Source organism: Azolla caroliniana, unplaced genomic scaffold, assembly GCF_043228905.1.
Source record: "Azolla caroliniana isolate FFs.n. ecotype wild unplaced genomic scaffold, voAzoCaro1.0.p SCAF_1, whole genome shotgun sequence".
Lineage (NCBI taxonomy): Eukaryota > Viridiplantae > Streptophyta > Polypodiopsida > Salviniales > Salviniaceae > Azolla > Azolla caroliniana.
In genome coordinates, this window is record NW_028230436.1 from 1,435,663 (window position 1) to 1,455,196 (window position 19,534).

General features: G+C 42.8%; 3 protein-coding genes across 3 annotated transcripts; 1 reads left to right on the forward strand and 2 right to left on the reverse strand.

Annotated features, from left to right (window-relative positions):
• Positions 1-134: 134 nt before the first annotated feature.
• Positions 135-2,948, reverse strand: LOC147868179 (NADP-dependent glyceraldehyde-3-phosphate dehydrogenase-like). The gene is made up of 8 exons (XM_087339469.1): positions 2,861-2,948; positions 2,558-2,751; positions 1,953-1,989; positions 1,526-1,617; positions 1,134-1,253; positions 860-996; positions 521-676; positions 135-399 (listed from the first exon to the last, which is right to left on the reverse strand). The coding sequence occupies exons 1-8, from the start codon at positions 2,946-2,948 to the stop codon at positions 162-164; spliced, it is 1,062 nt and encodes a 353-aa protein (XP_087195595.1). The 3' UTR covers positions 135-161.
• Positions 2,949-3,391: 443 nt separating this feature from the next.
• LOC147868180 (putative pentatricopeptide repeat-containing protein At3g01580) lies at positions 3,392-7,050 on the forward strand. Its single transcript, XM_087316177.1, has one exon. The coding sequence runs from the start codon at positions 3,466-3,468 to the stop codon at positions 6,616-6,618; it is 3,153 nt and encodes a 1,050-aa protein (XP_087172303.1). The 5' UTR covers positions 3,392-3,465; the 3' UTR covers positions 6,619-7,050.
• Positions 7,051-8,826: 1,776 nt separating this feature from the next.
• Positions 8,827-17,849, reverse strand: LOC147868181 (protein RETICULATA-RELATED 1, chloroplastic-like). Its single transcript, XM_087316189.1, has 7 exons — positions 17,186-17,849; positions 15,824-15,922; positions 15,328-15,548; positions 9,885-9,954; positions 9,681-9,760; positions 9,459-9,523; positions 8,827-9,221 (listed from the first exon to the last, which is right to left on the reverse strand). The coding sequence occupies exons 1-7, from the start codon at positions 17,753-17,755 to the stop codon at positions 9,028-9,030; spliced, it is 1,299 nt and encodes a 432-aa protein (XP_087172315.1). The 5' UTR covers positions 17,756-17,849; the 3' UTR covers positions 8,827-9,027.
• Positions 17,850-19,534: the final 1,685 nt, after the last annotated feature.

Here is a 19,534-nt window from a genome sequence, read left to right on the forward strand (position 1 = left end):
TTTGTTGGATAGTATAAAAGGTAATATGCAGCAAGCGGGACGTATAAAAGAAGATGCTCATAAATGTGCTTTAGCCAAATAATCAAATAACCAAAAACACGACTAATCCAAATAACCAAAAACTATATAGAGAGACAATGATTTTGAATCACGAGATTGCATCAAAAAATTGAGAAAACATTTGATGGTACCTGGCAAAATATGGCACCCTTGCTTTTTGCATCCATCACTAGCCCTTCAATAAATTTGGCCGAGTCGCTAACAACTGCCGTGATATCGCAATCATCTTCTGGAGCACCAACTGTTAGCTTCTTCACCGTTGTAACCACCTTCTCAACTAAAATGTCGGCTACCGATTCCATCACTAAAACCACTTTCACTGCTGTACACCGCTGGCCACTGTACTTCCCAAGAAACTAAAGAAATTCTTTTACAAATCTTTGTGATTAAGTAATAGCTCTTAAGAGGATTGCCAAAATTACATACACATCCAAGAAATCCGCAAACCATTTTGTTGTACCTATATGAGAATCCACCTTTGACAATGTTTGCTGCCGCGAGGTCGAGATCGGCATCGTCGCACACAATGCATGCATCCTTGCCACCAAGTTCCATCTGAAGAGGAACCATGCCAGCCTTCTTTGAGATGGCAATGCCAGTATCACCACCCGTAAAACTATAAGCAAGATGAAGAAATAAAACATCAAATGTTAGATGTCGATCCTTCCTTCAGGATTCATACATGTAGATATAAATTTGCACATACATTCTTAGATTAAAATCCATTGTAAAGGTCTATTTATTAACATATACATTTAGATGTCAATAATTTCTTTTAAGGTCCATATTGATTGATTACCTAATGCAGTTCACACCTGGGTGCATGGTGAGGAAGTCCCCTATTTCCGAGCCTTTCCCAGTGATGCAAGAGAGCAGTCCCTTTGGAAAACCTGCTAAGTGGAAGCAGTGCACCATGTGAAGCCCAGCAACTGCACCCTGTAGAAACCAAGACGTCTTAAGAAACTAGAGAAATAATAATAATTGAAAAAGTCAATGATTTTGAATGATCTCAAGGTTAGTCGAATTTCGTTTTCTCCAGGTAGAGAGATTGAACAAAAAAATAAAACACTCACTTGAGTAGGAGGCTTCAACGCTACAGCATTTCCTGCGATGAGAGCAGGAGCAATCTTGGATACTGCGAGATTCACTGGGTAATTGAAGGGTATGATAGCTAGCACTACACCCAATGGGATCTATAAAAAAATCAAACCAGCAACTGAAAGGTGAAAACGGATACTATCAAAAATAAATATGAAAAGCCACTGTTCTGCTACTCATAAATAAAGAAAATAGAACACGAAAAAGTTTGTTGTGTTTTTACTTCATGGATGGAATTTTTGGTCCCAAGTATCATCATAAGTCTCATGATTATGTGTCTTTCTCTTACATGGCAAAGGAATTGAATGACTATCAAAGAGTTTTGGCGTTCACATGGGTTCATAGATCATATTTGTGAAAACTTTACCTTTGAGGCAAGGCATAGCTTTGTTCTCTCATTCCCTGGAAAGCTGTCTGGGACCAGAAGCTTCCCTTCAGCCAAGATCCGTACACCTTCCTCTGCGGTGTAAGATATCAAATCTCCAGATTGTACAACCTTGACATTGATACAACTGAACACATTAGGAGATTGGAAGTTTCTAGACATATCTCTACCTTTTTCAATCTTGGCATCACATCACACATCCATTTATATGAAAACCTTTCATCCAATTATATCTTCTTTGACCTGATAGTTTGCTATCCTGCATATGTCTGAACAATAAAGATTGCAATAGGACATTGAAGTCTGAATTGCATTGTGTAGTGAAGCTATACATATAGCTGGATTGCTTTTTGAAAAGCTCTAATGGATGCACGTTTCAGACAACTTTGTTGCAAGCACAATGAAAAACTTGCAGTGTAAGATATCAAATCTCCAGATCGTACAACCTTGACATTGATACAACTGAACACATTAGGAGATTGGAAGTTTCTAGACATATCTCTACCTTTTTCAATCTTGGCATCACATCACACATCCATTTATATGAAAACCTTTCATCCAATTATATCTTCTTTGACCTGATAGTTTGCTATCCTGCATATGTCTGAACAATAAAGATTGCAATAGGACATTGAAGTCTGAATTGCATTGTGTAGTGAAGCTATACATATAGCTGGATTGCTTTTTGAAAAGCTCTAATGGATGCACGTTTCAGACAACTTTGTTGCAAGCACAATGAAAAACTTAAATATAAAGTACAAGCTCGAATGAATACATGCTGCCTAAACAACCAATTTATGCATGAAAGTATTTACATTAGGTACGTTAGTTAAACTAGTTACTTTTTATATGTGCACACCTCTCATGTATGTAAATGAAAGTGCAGATACGCACACTTGCACATATACACATTGATGTGGGATTACATTTGAATTATTAATCGAGGGAACTGTAGAGATGAGAAATGCAACAAAGACAATGTGATGGCGACTCTTAGCGTTACTAACTAGCTACCTTGGTGGCAGCATCCTTGCTGGGTTTTGCAATCTCCTTGACAAGGCACTCTGCTATGGAGTTCTTGTGGTTCTTGAGTAGGGTGGCGACCTTATGCAACGCCTCTGCCCGCTTCCATAGCGGCACCTTGGCCCACAGCTTCTGTGCGAGTTTTGCAATCTCAAGTGCCTTGTTCACCTCCTCTTGGGTGCAAGCTACCATGGCACAAATTAAAATCATAAAAAAAAAGAAAAAGAAAACAAAAGTAGACACCCAACTAAGTATGTGGGTGGGCAGGATGCAATTATGTGGAGGAAAAAAAACCTTGGACTCTGTATTGAGGCTGACGAGTGGAGGGGTTGATGATGATGTCGATGACTCCCTTTCGAATATCTCTTCGAACACACCACATCCAGCCATACTAGCCCTACCACACACAGCAAAAACAAGAAACTATATCTGTTGTAAATGCATCACAAACAGACACAGAATCTTGATTTGAAGTCTGTTGGAATTGGCTAGTTAGTCGACTACTCGGGTGTGCGGAAGAAAGAAAGCAAGAAAGGTTGGACAGGACATTGGGGAAGAAACAGAAACAGAAACAGGGCAGTAATCTCTCTCATTGTATGTGTGTATGCGTATACGTATGCGTATGTATGTAGTACGTATGTAAAGAAGAGATTTTTCTCTGTACATTATACATATGTATACTGTTTGTTATACGTATATATGTACATATACCCATATGCTTCATGCTTCGCCGATGCTTCAACATTAGGCTGGTACAAACGTCCATGACTTTATAAAGACGAAGTATGTAATGAGGTTAATGAAATCTGCTAAAAAAACCAGAGAGTGAGTCAGAGACAGAGACAGAGATAGCTGATTCGCGTTGCTCCTCAGGATGCGTCTCTACCCTGTTGCTCGGGATGTCAAGGATCTCACGACTGCAGACTCTCCTTCCCCAGAGGGGCCAGGTGGAGGCCCTCTCAACCATGGGCATGGGCATGCCCATTTCCTTGGACATGGACTTGGACATGGAGACCACATTTCCTCCCCACGTCTACCTCCGCCTCCTACAGCAATGTCGGAACAACAAGGCCCTCCTCCCTCAAGCTAAACAAATCTATGCCCATCTTCTCCACCATCATCGCCATATCCCCCTCCCAGGTCCTGTGGCCGATTCATTGGTCATGACCCTTGCATCCTGCGGTGCCCTCCAAGACGCTCTCCACTTATCCCGTGCATTGCCTCACCGAACAGTCTTCTCCTGGACAGCACTCATCTCTGCCCATGTCAATATGGGGCGCCCAAAAGAAGCCCTATTACTATATCACTCAATGCTCGATGATGGAGTGGAGCCTGATCGATACACTTTTGTTAGCCTCTTTAAAGCTTGTGGCTGCATTCTGGACATTGAGTTGGCCCGGCAATTGCATGAATATGCTGATCGAATGGGTGTTGCATCTGATATGTTTGTCGGAAACACCCTCATAAGCATGTATGGAAAGTGTGGGGACATTGTTGAAGCAGAGCATGTATTCTGTACAATGTGCCACAGGACTGTTGTGTCATGGAACTCAATGCTTTCAGCATTGTTGGAACACAGCCATGGCGAGAGAGCTTTACAGTTGTATGTGAAAATGCAGCAAGAGGAATGCATTGCACCAGACCATGCAACCTCTGTCATTTGTCTTCAAGCATGTGCCATGCTCGTGGAGGATGGACGATCCACAATGGTGGCTTTGGAAATAGGGCAGGGATTACATGCCCATATTCGCCACAGCAGTTTGGGCTCTCACATCTTTGTTGCCAGCACGCTCGTCAGTATGTATGGGAAATGCAAAGCCATTTCAGAAGCACAGCATGCATTCATGATGCTTTCTCAACATGATGTGGTGTCGTGGAATGTGATGCTCTCTGCTTATGTAGAACAGGGCCAAGGAAAGCAGGCATTGCAGCTGTATGTACAGATGCAAAGAGATGGGATAGCACCGGATGCAATGTCATTTACAGTTGCCCTTCAGGCATGTGTAGCCCTCTCCGGTAAGGAAGAATATGTCCATCTAAACAAAGGATCTATAGTGCTAGAGCTGGGGTTAGCATTACATGCTGATGCCCAAGTTGTTGGAGCTACATCAGATGCCTTTGTCGGAAACACTTTATTAAGCATGTATGGGAAGTGTGGAGCTATAGTGGAGGCAGAACATGTGTTTCATAGAATATCCCACCATGATACCGTTTCTTGGAATGCAATGCTCTCTGCATATGTCGAACAGGGTCAGGCGGAGAAGGCTTTGCGCTCCTACTTACAGATGGTAGGAGAAGCTGTGAACCCAGACCAGCTTACATATGTGGTTAGTGCTCAGGCATGTTCGATCTTGGCAGATACCGAAGAAGCTGTTCTAGAGGAAGGGCAATCTTTAAAGGAGGTGCCATTAGAAATAGGCCGAATGCTGCACTCTGAAGCGAGAAGGAAAGGATTCTTATTAAATGAATTTGTAGGTAGTACCCTTGTGAGTATGTATGGTAAGTGTGGTGCCCTTAGTGAGGCTGAGCATATGTTCAATGCAATGACTCATCATGATGTAGTGTCATGGAATGCCATGCTATCTTCTTATGTCGAACAAGGCAAAGGTCAATCAGCCCTACATTTATACAGATGCATGCAAAGTGAAGGTGTGAGTCCAGACCAACTGACATTTATGAGCAGTATACAAGCCTGCACCATCCTTGCAGATGTGGACCTTTTCATGAAAAAGCAGTCTTCATCGAAAATATTGCTTGAGATCGGAAAGGCATTACATGCCGATGCTTGCAAGAAAGGATTCCTGACACATGCTTTTGTTGCAAACACACTTGTCAGTATGTATGGTAAATGTGGTGCTCTTCTTGATGCAGATAATGTATTCAGTGAAATCTACCCACGAAGTACTGTAACATGGAATGCAATTCTCTCGGCATATGTTGATCAGGGCCAAGGAGCAAGAGCCTTGCAGTTGTACCGAAATATGCAAAGTGAAGGTCTGGCCTTGGACCAGCTGACATTTGTAATCGCATTACAAGCATGCTCATGCCTTGCAGAGAAAGAAGTAGCTATTCGTTTGGAGGAAGGATTGTATAAGGTGACAACTCTAGCGATTGGCCGTGCATTGTGTAGCGATGCCCATAGGGAAGGTTTCACTTCTGACGTTACAGTTGGCAATGCTCTAGTCAGCATGTTTGGTAAATGTGGTGCCATTCTTGAAGCCAAGAATGTGTTCAATTCACTAACTTCACGAACCATTGTCTCATGGAATGTGATGCTGTCCGCATATATTGAGCAGGGTCAAGGAGAACAAACCTTGCAGTTGTACAAGGAGATGCTCAAACAATGTGTTATCTTCGATCACATAACACCTATCTGCATTCTTCAAGCTTGCAGTAAGACTGGAAGTTTGGAAACATGTCAGCATATTCACTTTGTCATCATCGCTGCTGGATATGAATACAGCTCCTCATTGGCAGCCCCATTAATCCATGCATATGGGAGCTGTGCAGCCATGAAGAATGGCATTGCATTCTTTTCAAGCATTCAGGAACCTGACATTATGTCATGGAATGCATGCATATGTGGGTGTGCAACAGGAGGGGCCAGCATTGATATGTTTGACCAGTTGAACCACTCTGGAATCAAACCTGATGAAGTCACATTCATATCAATGATTTCTGCCTGCAGTCATGCTGGCCTCAATAACAAAGGTTTGGAGTGTTTCGTAGCAATGGGAAGTGAATATGGGCTTATTCCAGATTTGAAGCATTATGGTAGTGTTACCGATCTTCTTGGTCGCGCAGGAGATTTCAAGAGCATAAAGAACATGTTGGAGGCAATGCCCTTTGAAGCTGATGTGGCACTTTGGTTGTGTGTGCTGGGTGCATGCTGCACGCACGGCAACATGGAGCTAGCCAAAGAGGCATTTCATCATGCCATACATTTGCAGCCCAAGCAGGGAACTTCATATGTTCTTATGTCAAACATCTATGCAAATGGGAACTTACTTAGATGTATGGGTGAGAAGATTCCTATGCTGTGGGGGACATGAGTCTTCTATGAGCAACTCATGACTGAAGCTAATTATGAAGAGGAGCATTATTTAGATTGTCTTGGTTTTGAACAAATGTTATCTTACTTCCATATGAGATCTTGGCAAAGGTACCTGGCAACAATGTGTAATTCTTCACAGAATTGAAGAACTTTTTGCATGCTGCCCTGATGTTGCTGTCTCTACAGAAGAGGCAAGGATTTATGTTTATATCGCACAAACAAGAGCACATCTCTTCTCAAAGATCGGTTTGTAGATATTAGGCATTTGAGAATGATGGTCCCCGGCCTAGTGCCACTATGAATGATTGTGTGACATGCTAGATATAGATGTGTCCCCAACCTACTGTCAAGCCGAAAGATGGTGTGTCTTCACCTTAGTGAATATCGATGACATCCACTAGAGACTGAAGGTCCAATCCATTTTGTTTCCTTTGCTGTCTCAAATATGGTGGCTAAGCATGATCCAAGGCATATTGGAAGATTTAACTTGCTGTTGGCAATTTTGATTTCCAATACAAGAAACTAGAGATTGCGCCCTATGTTCACCTACCAGCACAAGAGCTTATTGGTATTCTGATTTCCCTTGAGTAAAGAAACTAGGGATTACACAACAGTTAGCAAATGATCAGCAAGAACAAGCCAATTGTATGTATATTGCTCGTCTGACAGCACATAAGCTTATTGGTATATGTTAGCTCTTCACCTCCATCATCTCATCCCTCTGTAGCAAATTGCAATTGTGCTTTGGTGCACTACTAAATAATATAATGTTCAGAACTCCCACTGTCGTTCAGTCCATTCTACAAGTTCTATATACTGAAGAAGGTTGGATATTATGTTTAAAAAACTTTGCTCTGTGCTTACTAGTGTTGAGATTTATTTAAAGTTCTTAGTTATTTCATGAAACAACTTTTGAACCAACAGCTTCTCAGGTAAATGAGTGATTAACTTGCACATCCTTTGATGGTGGTCAGTTGACAGTCAGTTGAAGTAGTATATTATAAACCAAACGTGCTTCACTTGATTATTCCACAATGTACCGACATAAGGGCGAAATAACATAGCTTGGTCCTGGGGAGCTTTAGGGTTGGATGTATTGAGTTTATTAAATGTCTTGCCTTGAAAATCAGAACTCAATGACTGTTCCAGAAAAATACTGTATGTAAAAGTACTAGAGTAGTGCTGAGGAGGCGTAAGTATGTACATGATGGAAATTAAGTTAAGTTGTGTATGTGTGATATAGAGAGTAAGAAGGAGAGAGAATACACAAGACTAACAAATACGAATTATATTCACAAAATGTGGGATGATTTTATACGATGATGAGCAACTATCAACTATAGTATTCAAGCATAATTCAATTATAATCAACACTAAATGCAAGAGAGGGAATTGGTTTATACATGGGATATTCTGCGAGTACTTCACATAGATGTTTAATCCAATTCATCATGACAGGACAATATTGAAATATGCAATTCCATAAATCAATAGACATCACTGATAATCATGATCAAAACATAAACATAATATATCCCACACCACTAATCATAATTACCTCAACACCAATCTCATCTGTCCTCATACATTTATCATTACTCATGTACGTGTTTCCTTAACATCCAGTTGTTTATGTGTCTTATACATTGTAATATAACAAAATTTCTGAGTTATAACAAATGATGCCAATCACTCTTTATAGATTGTCATTCACAAGATTAAGAGTCGTTCTTGAACACATACATGTCCTTGATGAATGGTTCATTCTATGAATAACACACATTCAATTGTTAAATATGAATTCAGAAAAACAAGACTTATGGGCGTTTAAGAAAATAAAAAGAATATTGATAGCATCTTCAATCAATTTTCCTTCTAAGGCTTGTTTTCATTCATACCCGTGTATAATATATAATAAACTCCAATGTATGGATCATCATAGGATGTAAACAAGTTAGATACCAATAACAGAGCATATTTGATACGATCAACAAATGCGACAATGTTTCCCCTTTCATAAACAGGCAAAATATGCTTTGTGCGATATCGTGATATAATATTTGATTTCACAAAGTTTTTCTTATCACATTTCCATTCCACTCTCCTAAACCGTAAACTTCAAAAGAAAAGAAACTGATTCATCACCAGCCTCCTATACACTGCCATAAACGCTACCACACAACTTTGCACAACTTCACAAACAAAATTGACAACTGTGGGCATAACATTTCTTTTTGAAATGACAACGTCCTCCACCTTACCATCATAGTATAATCAAAAAGTTTTGAAAAGGAAGATGTTCTATAAAGTGTTGTATTATAGCTTGAACCTCAACAAAAAAAGGACAAACAAAAAAAGCATATAAATTTCATATATGCTTTTCGAAGGATTACAAGGATGATGGTGATTATTGCACACCCGACCACCTCGCCCAATCCACAAATTGCATCCCTCCATACGTGTTATTAGCAAACCGTATACCAATTGTAAAAGCCATTGCAAATATCGGGAGGCGCTTGCCTATCATTGACCCTTCCACAACAGATTCCAACCCATTCACAATCTGATAACGAGTGTTCGAAGAAACCGCAAGAAACACTCCTATCAAAAAGGTCAAAAAAAAAATCACCAATTACATCTCTTATGACAACATGTTGATGCAATACACATCTCTTACACATATATGGATCAATTCATGTAATCATAAGAAACTTTCATGAACATCCTTGCTAGCGTTTATTGTAAGCATCTCATTCATAGAAATAATATCAAGAAGCATTCACTCATAGCAATACTCATAAGCATGATTCAAGGAAATATAGTTCATGAAAGACACACCCCATAATGCTGCACTTTTGACTAGAGGAGGTACAGGAACATCCTCGTCTGATTTCTTCATCTTCCTGGAGCACATGACAACATAAGGATTGTTTTTAACTTCTAGAGGAAAATAGTTGTAACACAACTAGCGGAAAATAAAGAGACCATAATACATAATAGTTGTGTGTGCATGCATTTGTGTGTACATAGATTTATATATATATATATATACATATATACCGTTTGAGTGACATGATTGAATTTGCAATCCCTTGGCCTATTATTCCACAGCTAAATCCAACAGCTCCATATTGAATACCCTATAAGTAAAGTATCCAACAAAGCATGAAAGAAATAACTAAAGAAATCCAGAAAATAAACATTATGAACATTGTAAACTCCATCCATAATAAACAGTGCCCCCAACCCAACACGCACACACACCTTGTAAAAATAGGAGGCAATTCTTTGTTGCACTGAGAATTTTCGGCCAGGTGTTGCTGCCTCAAAGACACTGTTACAGAAAGGTAAGAAGAAGACAAGAAAATTATACGACTGTTTAGTAACAAATAAAAAATCTAGACTTCCGCTTCTATTGGATACAATGAGAGGGACATTTTATCATTGGTTCACATATTAGTATGAAATGTTAACAAACAATGAGAAGTCCACACTATTCGCCTCCAAACTGACAAGAGTTGTCACAATTTTATCATTTTTTAGAGAATGCATGGGCTCAAATCCCACCCTAAAACCAAACAATATTTATCGTTTAGCATGAACTTGGACAACTTCTGCCAATTAAACAGGGGATCCAACCTTCAACTATGTTGAACGTTGGATTGATTTTGTCACTTGCAACATACCTTCTTATTGCATTATGTATAGCATAATATATCATGGCTAGTTGTAAGAATGGTATTGTTTATTACATCCACATATATATATATATATATATATATATATATGTATGTATGTATGTATGTATGATGTATGTATTACAAATGTAGAGCATAATATATGCCATGGAAAACAAGAATGATGTCAAATATATACAAATATATAGATGCCCATATATGTCTGCATATTGTGGTGGTCACATGGACCACACCTAGATTAGGCCCCTACCAAGCCCCATGCACCACACATAGACCACACCCAAATTAGGCCCCTACCAAGCCTCATGCACCACACCCAAACTAGGCCCCCACCAAGCCCCATAATTAGTAGAGCTAATTGGAGCGGGAGAACACCCTCCACGCTAAGAGAGAGTCTATAAAATGTAACTTGAGACATAATGAAAGGGGGGCTATTCTTGAGAGCATTTCACATCTTGGTGGAGAAGACGGGCAAAGCCACCCCAACTCACGACCCCAACAACGCCCGCCACGATGCAACACGACAACAACGACGGCAACGCAAACTCGATGAATCCGGAATTCCTACAACACAATCAAGGACACCAGCCCACATCGCCAATCGACCAACTGGTTCAAGCTCTGTCCAACATCATTTTACAAGTTAACCATACTAACCAAGCCATGTTGTCCTTTCTTTCAGCACGATCCGAGCCACAACAAAATCTCCCGGACTCTCGAGTTTGCCCAAAACCGTTCTCCGGCCTACCATCGGAAGATGTCCTCTCTTGGCTGGATCATTTCGAAATGGTGGCCAGTTACCACCAATGGCCACACCCTCGGAAGGCAATGGAGATGAAGACACTCCTCGAGAATATCGCGGCAACATGGCTTGTACAACAACCCGAAGAGACACGCAACGACTGAGATCTGTTACGGGCAGCCATGATTCGGAATTTTGCTCATCAAGACTCCCGCCAGACGGCCCTACAACAACTTGAGTCAATTACCCAACAACCACGCGAACCCATCACCCAGTTCGCGGTTCGTTTTGTGCAGATCCTACGCCGGGCTGACGCCAACATGTCGGAGGACATGAAGTTGTTTTTTTTCTGGCCGCGTATACGACATGACCTCTGCCGCCGTGTACGCGATCAAGGCCCGACGACACTACACGAAGCCATCCTCACTGCCCAACGCATAGAAGCTGCAGACGCGCACGACATGCACACACCAGGTAATCTCAGTCATGATCATACAAACACTATACCAGCCGTCACTCCCATGGACATCGACATCCAGAACGCGCAATTACGTGCCAAGCGTGCATTGCCCGAACGAGACAGCCAGGGACGCCCCAAATGTTTCTACTGCAACAACTATGGCCACATTCGGCGTCACTGCCGAAAGTGGCAGAATCACCAACAGAAGCAGAACGTCCAATTAGTTGACGCTGCCTCCCTCTCTGAGCTCCCGGAAAACTAATGCGCGGGGTGCCGCAGGGAGAGCCGCCCCCGCACGTCCACGTCTCCACGTCCTCAACTTCTCCCGTTTCTCCCACGATCGAGCCGCCCCCGCACGTCCACGCCTCCACTTCATCAACTTCGCCCGTTTGTACCACAATCGCCCGCCTCCAGCACACGACCCAAGAAGTTCTCCTCGACTCCGGCAGCAGCATCTCTTCCATCAGCGCAGATTTAGTCACCCAATTACAACTTCCCACGAGCCACGCACTGCCCATTAAAATCCTCTTCGGCGACCAACAACGGGTGTACCACTCACATACGCAAGTCAGGTGCATGCTCACCATTAGTTCCGCCCAGATCCACCATCATTTCTACGTCCTCCCGCGCCAGTTGTTCCCAATCACCTTGGGATGTGATTGGTTCCTCCATAGTCGAGCCTGTCTCGATTTCTCCGCACAACAGCTCATCCTCCCAAATCACATTCCGATCGCGCTCTTCACTACTCCGCGGGATACCACCCACATCAGCAACACACAGTACCTGATATCACCGGCGGAGCGCATCAACGACATCAGACGGCTCCTCGCCACCTTTCCCTCGTTGTCTACACCACCTGTAAAACCTCCCTCGGTCCGTTTTCCGATTCACCACACGATTCCTACAGGCAAAGCCCGCCCCATCAACGCAGCTCCCCGACGTCGCTCGCCTCTCGACCACGAGCGCATCGACAACGCCGTCAAAACTATGCTCCAACAAGGGATTATCACACCTTCCAAGAGCGAGTGGATCTCGGAGCCACACATGGTAAAGAAAGGGGATGGTTCTTACCGCTTTTGTGTCGACTTCCGACAACTGAACCATGTCACCACCCATGACCGATACCCTCTCCCTCGTATCGATGACCTCCTCGACCAGCTTGGCAAATCAAAGTACTTCACCTCCCTCGATCTAGCCTCGGGATATTGGCAGATCCCGATGAATCCTCACGATGCCCACAAAACTGCATTCCGCACTAGGAAAGGCATTTTTCAGTTCACACGGATGCCCTTTGGCCTATCTGATGCGGGGAGCACATTCCAGCGAATGGCTAATGCCATCTTCGATGATCTCATCACCCGCCGTGTCGTCATCGTCTATCTAGACAATATTCTGGTACATACAAGCACTTGGGCAGAACACCTTCAAGTCCTTCGGGAGGTCCTAACTTGTGTTCAACGCTATCGATTGCAGCTGCAATGGAAGAAGTGCCGATGGGGTAGTACGTGCCTCCGCTTCCTTGGGTACGTCATCTCCTCCGACGGAATACAAATGGACCCGGAGAAGACAGAAGCAGTCCAAAAATTCCCACGCCCCACCACAGTCAAGCAGCTTCAACGCTTCCTCGGCCTCCTCACGTTCTCTCTTCGTTTCATCCCACGGCTAGCCGACCTGTCAGCCCCACTACGCGCGCTCCTACAAAAAGACGCACCCTTCCTGTAAACCGAAGCCTGCGAATCCAGCTTCCTGCAGCTCAAGAGAACACTCCAAGCCTCTGACCTCCTGGCCCACCTTGATTTCACGAAGCCTTTCCATCTGCAGACGGATGCCTCCAATGTCGGCCTTGGTGCGGTCCTGCTCCAATCCGACGACAACGACCAACTCCGCCCGATTGCCTACATCAGTCGGTCACTTACCAAAGCCGAACAAAATTACTCGACAACTGAAAAAGAGTTCCTCGCCATCGTCTGGGCATTCCATCGTTTCCACCCATACCTTCACGGATCAAATACATCAGTCGAAACAGACCATCAGCAATTGCTCTCCCTCATAAAGAAGGCTCATCCACCCGGCCGCTTACTTCGTTGGGTTTTGGCGCTACAGGATTACACATTCACTCTGCGCTATCGCCATGGTCCACAAAACATCGTCGCCGATGGATTATCCCGCATATCCTTTCAGGCGAACCAGATCACCTCCAACACAATCGATTTCCCCATATCCTCGTCCCAAATGGCCAACATGCAACAACACGACAAACAAATCCAAGATATCTGCCACCGCCTACGAGCTGAACCGACATCATCCCTCACCAAGCAATTCATGATCCAGGATAATGTCCTACTTTTTTGTCAAGTAGGCAAAGAACCCCGAGTCTACGTGCCTGAGCAACTACGCCAGTCTTACCTTCGTTTCTTCCACGATCACCCGTTGTCCGGCCACTTGGGTTTTCATAAGGTGCTCGACAAAATTCGTCGCAAATTCTATTGGCCTGGGCTACGCCACGAGGTCGCCTCCTACATCAAAGCATGCAACTTATGTCAGGCCATCAAATCACCTCAAGTGGCTCAAGGCCTCTTACATCCGATACAAGTTCAAGCTCCATTTGAAATCGTCGGATGGGACATTATGGGCCCCTTTCCCGAGTCACAAGGAGGGAACAAATTCATCCTCGTCATCACCGAGTACTTGACGCGTTGGGCTGAGACGGCCGCTATCCCAGATGCAAAGGCTATGACCATCGCCTCCAAACTATTGGAGAAAATCATCTTCCCCCACGGTTGCCCACTCCAAATCTTGTCCGATCGGGGACCCCAGTTCAACGGTGAGCTCCTACGCCTCGTTTCAACACAACTAGGAATCCAACAGTTATTCACGTCACCCTACCATCCGCAAACGAATGGGTTGACGGAGCGCCTCAATCGAACCTTAAAACAACAAATCTCAGCCTACATCGATCCGCTGCACTCAACCTGGGACCGAATCTTGCCCTTCGTTACGCATGCCTACAACACAACTGTGCAAGCCTCTACCCGCATTAGCCCATTTCGGACCCTTTACGGAAGGGACCCGCGCTTACCCCCAGAAGTGGCAGTCCCGCAACCAACCACACGACTCCACGCTGACGCAGTGTCTTGGTGGTCCCACCTACAACAACTCCAGCCCCTCCTCCGCAAAGCCATCACGAGCAACCTGCACCAGGCACAACTACGCCGTGTCGACCATCAATACCACGTCGGTGACAAAGTCCTCGTCTACTTCCCCATTCGTCGTCGCGGTCTCAGCGAATCGCTCATGCACCGATGGATCGGTCCCTTCGAAGTTCAAAAGCAGTTACGCGACACTACATACCTGCTCCGCCGCGCCTCCAACAACCGCTCTACCTTTGCTCACCAGTCTCGCATGAAGCCCTTCCATCAACTACCACCGCCCCCGCCCACACTCATGCCTACGCCCACGCCCGTGTCATCCCCCCGTCTGGAACCGTCGTCCACGCCTCGTCGCGCTTCGACTGCACAGTAACTTTTTTTTTACAAGGGGGAATTGTGGTGGTCACATGGACCACACCTAGATTAGGCCCCTACCAAGCCCCATGCACCACACATAGACCACACCCAAATTAGGCCCCTACCAAGCCTCATGCACCACACCCAAACTAGGCCCCCACCAAGCCCCATAATTAGTAGAGCTAATTGGAGCGGGAGAACACCCTCCACGCTAAGAGAGAGTCTATAAAATGTAACTTGAGACATAATGAAAGGGGGGCTATTCTTGAGAGCATTTCACAATATCAAGAGAAACAGTTACCTGCTAGGCAGTTTTTGAATGGCCCGAGACAATCCAGCCAGAGGTCCAGTTGCAAGAGGTGGCCTTTGGAATTGTATAAACGGGGCGAGCATAGTGACCAATGCAATATCGACAACGACACCAACCACGAGATCAGCCATGTAAAGCTCAAACTCGTTCCAAAAATCATCCCCTCTCTTTTGCATTTCGGCAACTGTTGCACAACCAGAATCGATTGCAATCTGTAAAACAAAAGAATGAGTATAGAATGAATCCAGATAACGTTAATAAAGTTACTTGCATGAACTTCTAATCAAAACCATATTGTCAAAACATATTGCTGACAAAAAAATGTTAGAATAAATCGCAACCTGTAGAATAAGTTTGAATGAAATAATAGTTACTTGCGACATCTCCTCAATTACAACCACATTGTTACAATGAATTGTTAGACCTCTCATACGAAGTTTGATTGTGATCAATAAAAAGACAATGAAAGATAAAAAAAAAGCATTACCTCTGTGAGTAGCTTGAAGAGAAAGCTTCGATCAGCAAGCATACGGTTACGAATCATAGTACTGCCACGAACAGCTGCTCCTATGGGCCATGTAGCTCCCTAAATGAAGAATTTAAGAGAAATTTTGATAACACTAACAACATTAAATAGTAAATTCCACCAAATCATCACATATTGACAATAGAATCATGACATATTCACCCAATTAACTCACAAATCATGACATCAAAAATGTTGGCACATTGAACCCTAATCTAGCCACCTTTAACTATGCTAAACATTGAACAATTGTGTATACATTAAACATATTGAAAAATAACATGGGCACATATCATAAATGACTTAACCATCTTCCACTAGACACAGAAAATGATAAGGATTTCCTTATTGATGCTAATGTTGATTGGCCTCTGAGTGTAAAGTGATAGATTGGGTTGACAGCACTCAAACCATGGCATTTCTTTTACATGCGAAAGAACTTATTGCAATGCGTTTGAAAATAGAACAAGAATATACTTTCAAATGCGTCGCAACCAATTCTTTATTAATTATTGGTCAAGTTTTTCTTTCCGTTCATTAAATGATAGAAATTGCAAGAAAAACAGCCCAAGTTCAAAAGAACGAGATTACATTTCTTGTTTATTAGATGGATGTGGTCCAGATGGATGTGACCTAAATGCAGGATAAATTGCTTTTGCAGATAAAGGTATAAGATGTGCCACTAAATATGAAGTTTCACAGGAAGCAATTTGAATCAAACACATACACACATATGTGTATATACATTTTACAGTTTTCAGGTCCAGCCAAGTAACAAGACCAAACAGTGATGGACTGAGAAATTGAGGAAGCATATGAGGTTTCATGCACAAGCAAAGTTCAATGAACTGCGAATAAAATATTGTGTTCATTCATGAATTCAACTAGAGCTATTTCCCAACAACAAGAATATGACAAGAAAAGATAAAAGTACAAAGAATTAAATGAAATTGGAGAGCACACCGTTACACACATATCTACAAATATACCTATGTACATAGAGGTATATACATACACATCTACACATACCAACATAGACACATACATACCTACATAGACATATATGCGTACATACACACCTACATTGTAGGTTAGTATGCACACATCTATATATTGCAAAATTCACTTGTTTCAGGTACCATAAGGTGTTCCATGGCAAAACGTTCTTTTCACATGAATTATTCTACCTCGACCCATGTCTGAAGAATTCCCAACAACTCAAAAATAAAAGAAAGAAAAAGGCATGAAGATTGCATGAAAAAGGAGAAGTAACTAGGTCAACGTAAAATAGTAAAATCAAAGAGGAAATAAATAAAACTGTACATGGAGTTCCATAAAATTGGAGAGGACAAAGCTACGGATTCCAACGGTTCGGGCTGCCTCAGCCATGTCAGGTGGGAGACGGATCCCTCGAGCTTCCGTCTGCTTCAGCACCTCTTCTGAGCCCACGATCTGTCCAAACTCCTTCTCAGCATGTTCATCCTCTTCACCACCATCATCATCACCATCACCTCCAAATCGATAACCATCTCCATTGTTGTTGTTGTTGTTGTTGTTGTTGTTATTGTTGTTATGATCATCACCATTATTGTTATCATCCCCGCAAACAGTTTTGTCCTCAAGGCCATGTCGCTCTTGTGGTTGTGAAGAGATGGTTTCCAAGTAGGATGCGGAAGAAGATGATGAAGAATAGGAGGAGGGTTTCTGACAGATTGATGTATGTTGCTCATGGCTGGTGCTTTCACATCTGATGAATGTGGGCTTCATTGACAAATTCCTGATCATGGGCGATGGTTTAAATAGACATTCACTGTGCCTCTTACCATGGAGAGTCGACTGATTATTAGCATGGGAATAGCCCATCATAATGGTGGTGCAGGTAGCAACAGCCATGGCTAAGAGCTCAGAGATTTCTCTGTCTCTTCCAACAATGCTCTGTTATACTATCATGGAAGGAAGGCTGATTCTGCATTCATTCAATTTTAGGGCACTTTTGCATTGTCATTTCATTTGATTTCAATACATGTATAGTATATAATTATATAATATATTTATAACAAACACATCTTATATGTATATAAATATATATATATATATATATATACATACACTCACTCACTCAGCTTCCTCGCCTCGGGCTCACGGCATTTTCAAAGAACCCGGGCCGATTGGCATGCAGCAATAGCTGCTCGCATGTAAAGGAACAAAGATTTCTTTGCGGTACCGCTCGACAAACCGGAAAATTAACCAATTTCTTGGTTGGGAATTTGAACTCTTGGAGCAACATCATCCAATGAGCGAGTTTACTGACGGATCTTTTATCACCAAATAGTGAAGCACCAAATGATCTTTGTGGAATGTAAATATTTGTCATGTGATAGGTAGAAGTGGAACTTGTCGACTCTATGGATCATGCCCAAAAGGCTTTTCGCTCCATTGTCGAGGAGTTCCACTTTGGTTTTGATCATTTCCTATCTGCATGATAAATCGAAATATACCAACTTGGATCTCATGTATGATGAAATAAGGGATCCAACTCATGTATTTTCGTAGGAATAGCCAACGACGTCTCGATAGCACTAATTCGCTCCAAGAGGTATCGGTGGAACAACGCCAAGTGTTTTGCAATTTTAACTTGGCCTTAGGTCGACGCACTTCTTCCAATATTTTTATCTACACACATTGGGACATGGATATGTATTGAGGATGACTTGAAAACCAAAAGGTAGCTCATGTAGTGGAGCACCAAAAGGCTTTTTGTGCATCAAAGGTCTTGCCCTTTTATACAAGTTGGAAACCCTAAGGGATCCCTTTCACATTATAAGCCCATTGGGCATTAGTTGTTGCTACCTAACAAATGTTAGTTCCCCATAAATTACAATATGTCCATGTTTCTTGTTAACACTTGGCCTATGACCAATATTCCACGTTGAAAATAGTAACATTACCAAAACAATGTGAGTCTTTTGCCAATTGTATTTGATCCTTGCCTTGTGGGACCATGGTCATTTCAACAATAACGTATAAACATTCATTTTTGCCAATTGTCGAACAATTGTCAATATGTGAAATGGGTAGTCTAATAACATGGACTAGAAGGTGCTTGATGAGGTTGAGTGGTCATAATAGGTCCCTCCGGATGGGAAGTCAGAAGAACAGTATTGATGAGCAAACTCGGCCGAGGCCGAAACCGGATGAGAAATACCCAACTACGGAAGACCCGGTGAGAACCGGATGACGAGTACCCGGCAAGCGACGGATGATGCAGGCCCGGTGAGGAGTGCTCACCGGATGAAGAGACATATTCGTAAATATGTTTCTGAGAGTCCATCGTGGCTATATTTGTAAATAGCCGAAAAGTCATATTAGTATAAATATGACTTAGGGTAAACTTTTGTATAGAGTGCGAGAGAGTTGTTTTCATTCTTGTTGGCGCAAGATTAGAGTGCCCAATTGTGTACAGAGAGAGTGAGAGAGAGGAAGAGGTCGTTGCCTCTGATTGTAACTGCCGCCTGTGGCGAAGATAGCAAGCTCGAGGTCGTGGCCTCGGTGCTTTCTTATTGTACATTCTGACATAGTGATAGTTTGCGGTCTGTGGGCTGCCGTGGTTTTTCTCGATTTTGGGTTTTCCACGTAAACATCCTATGTACTCTTCTCTCTATCGTGTTGTAT

Coding starts and splice junctions, on each gene's coding strand:
- LOC147868179 (XM_087339469.1), bottom strand. CDS start 2,948: ATGTGGTGTGTTCGAAGAGATATTCGAAAGGGAGTCATCGACATCATC. Junction 1,990..2,557: donor GCAAGGATGCTGCCACCAAG/GTAGCTAGTTAG, acceptor ATCAATGTCAAG/GTTGTACGATCTGGAGATTT. Junction 997..1,133: donor CGTTGAAGCCTCCTACTCAA/GTGAGTGTTTTA, acceptor TGGTTTCTACAG/GGTGCAGTTGCTGGGCTTCA.
- LOC147868180 (XM_087316177.1), top strand. CDS start 3,466: ATGTCAAGGATCTCACGACTGCAGACTCTCCTTCCCCAGAGGGGCCAG.
- LOC147868181 (XM_087316189.1), bottom strand. CDS start 17,755: ATGGCTGTTGCTACCTGCACCACCATTATGATGGGCTATTCCCATGCT. Junction 9,955..15,327: donor ATTCAAAAACTGCCTAGCAG/GTAACTGTTTCT, acceptor TTTCTGTAACAG/TGTCTTTGAGGCAGCAACAC. Junction 9,222..9,458: donor CAAAAGTGCAGCATTATGGG/GTGTGTCTTTCA, acceptor CCTTTTTGATAG/GAGTGTTTCTTGCGGTTTCT.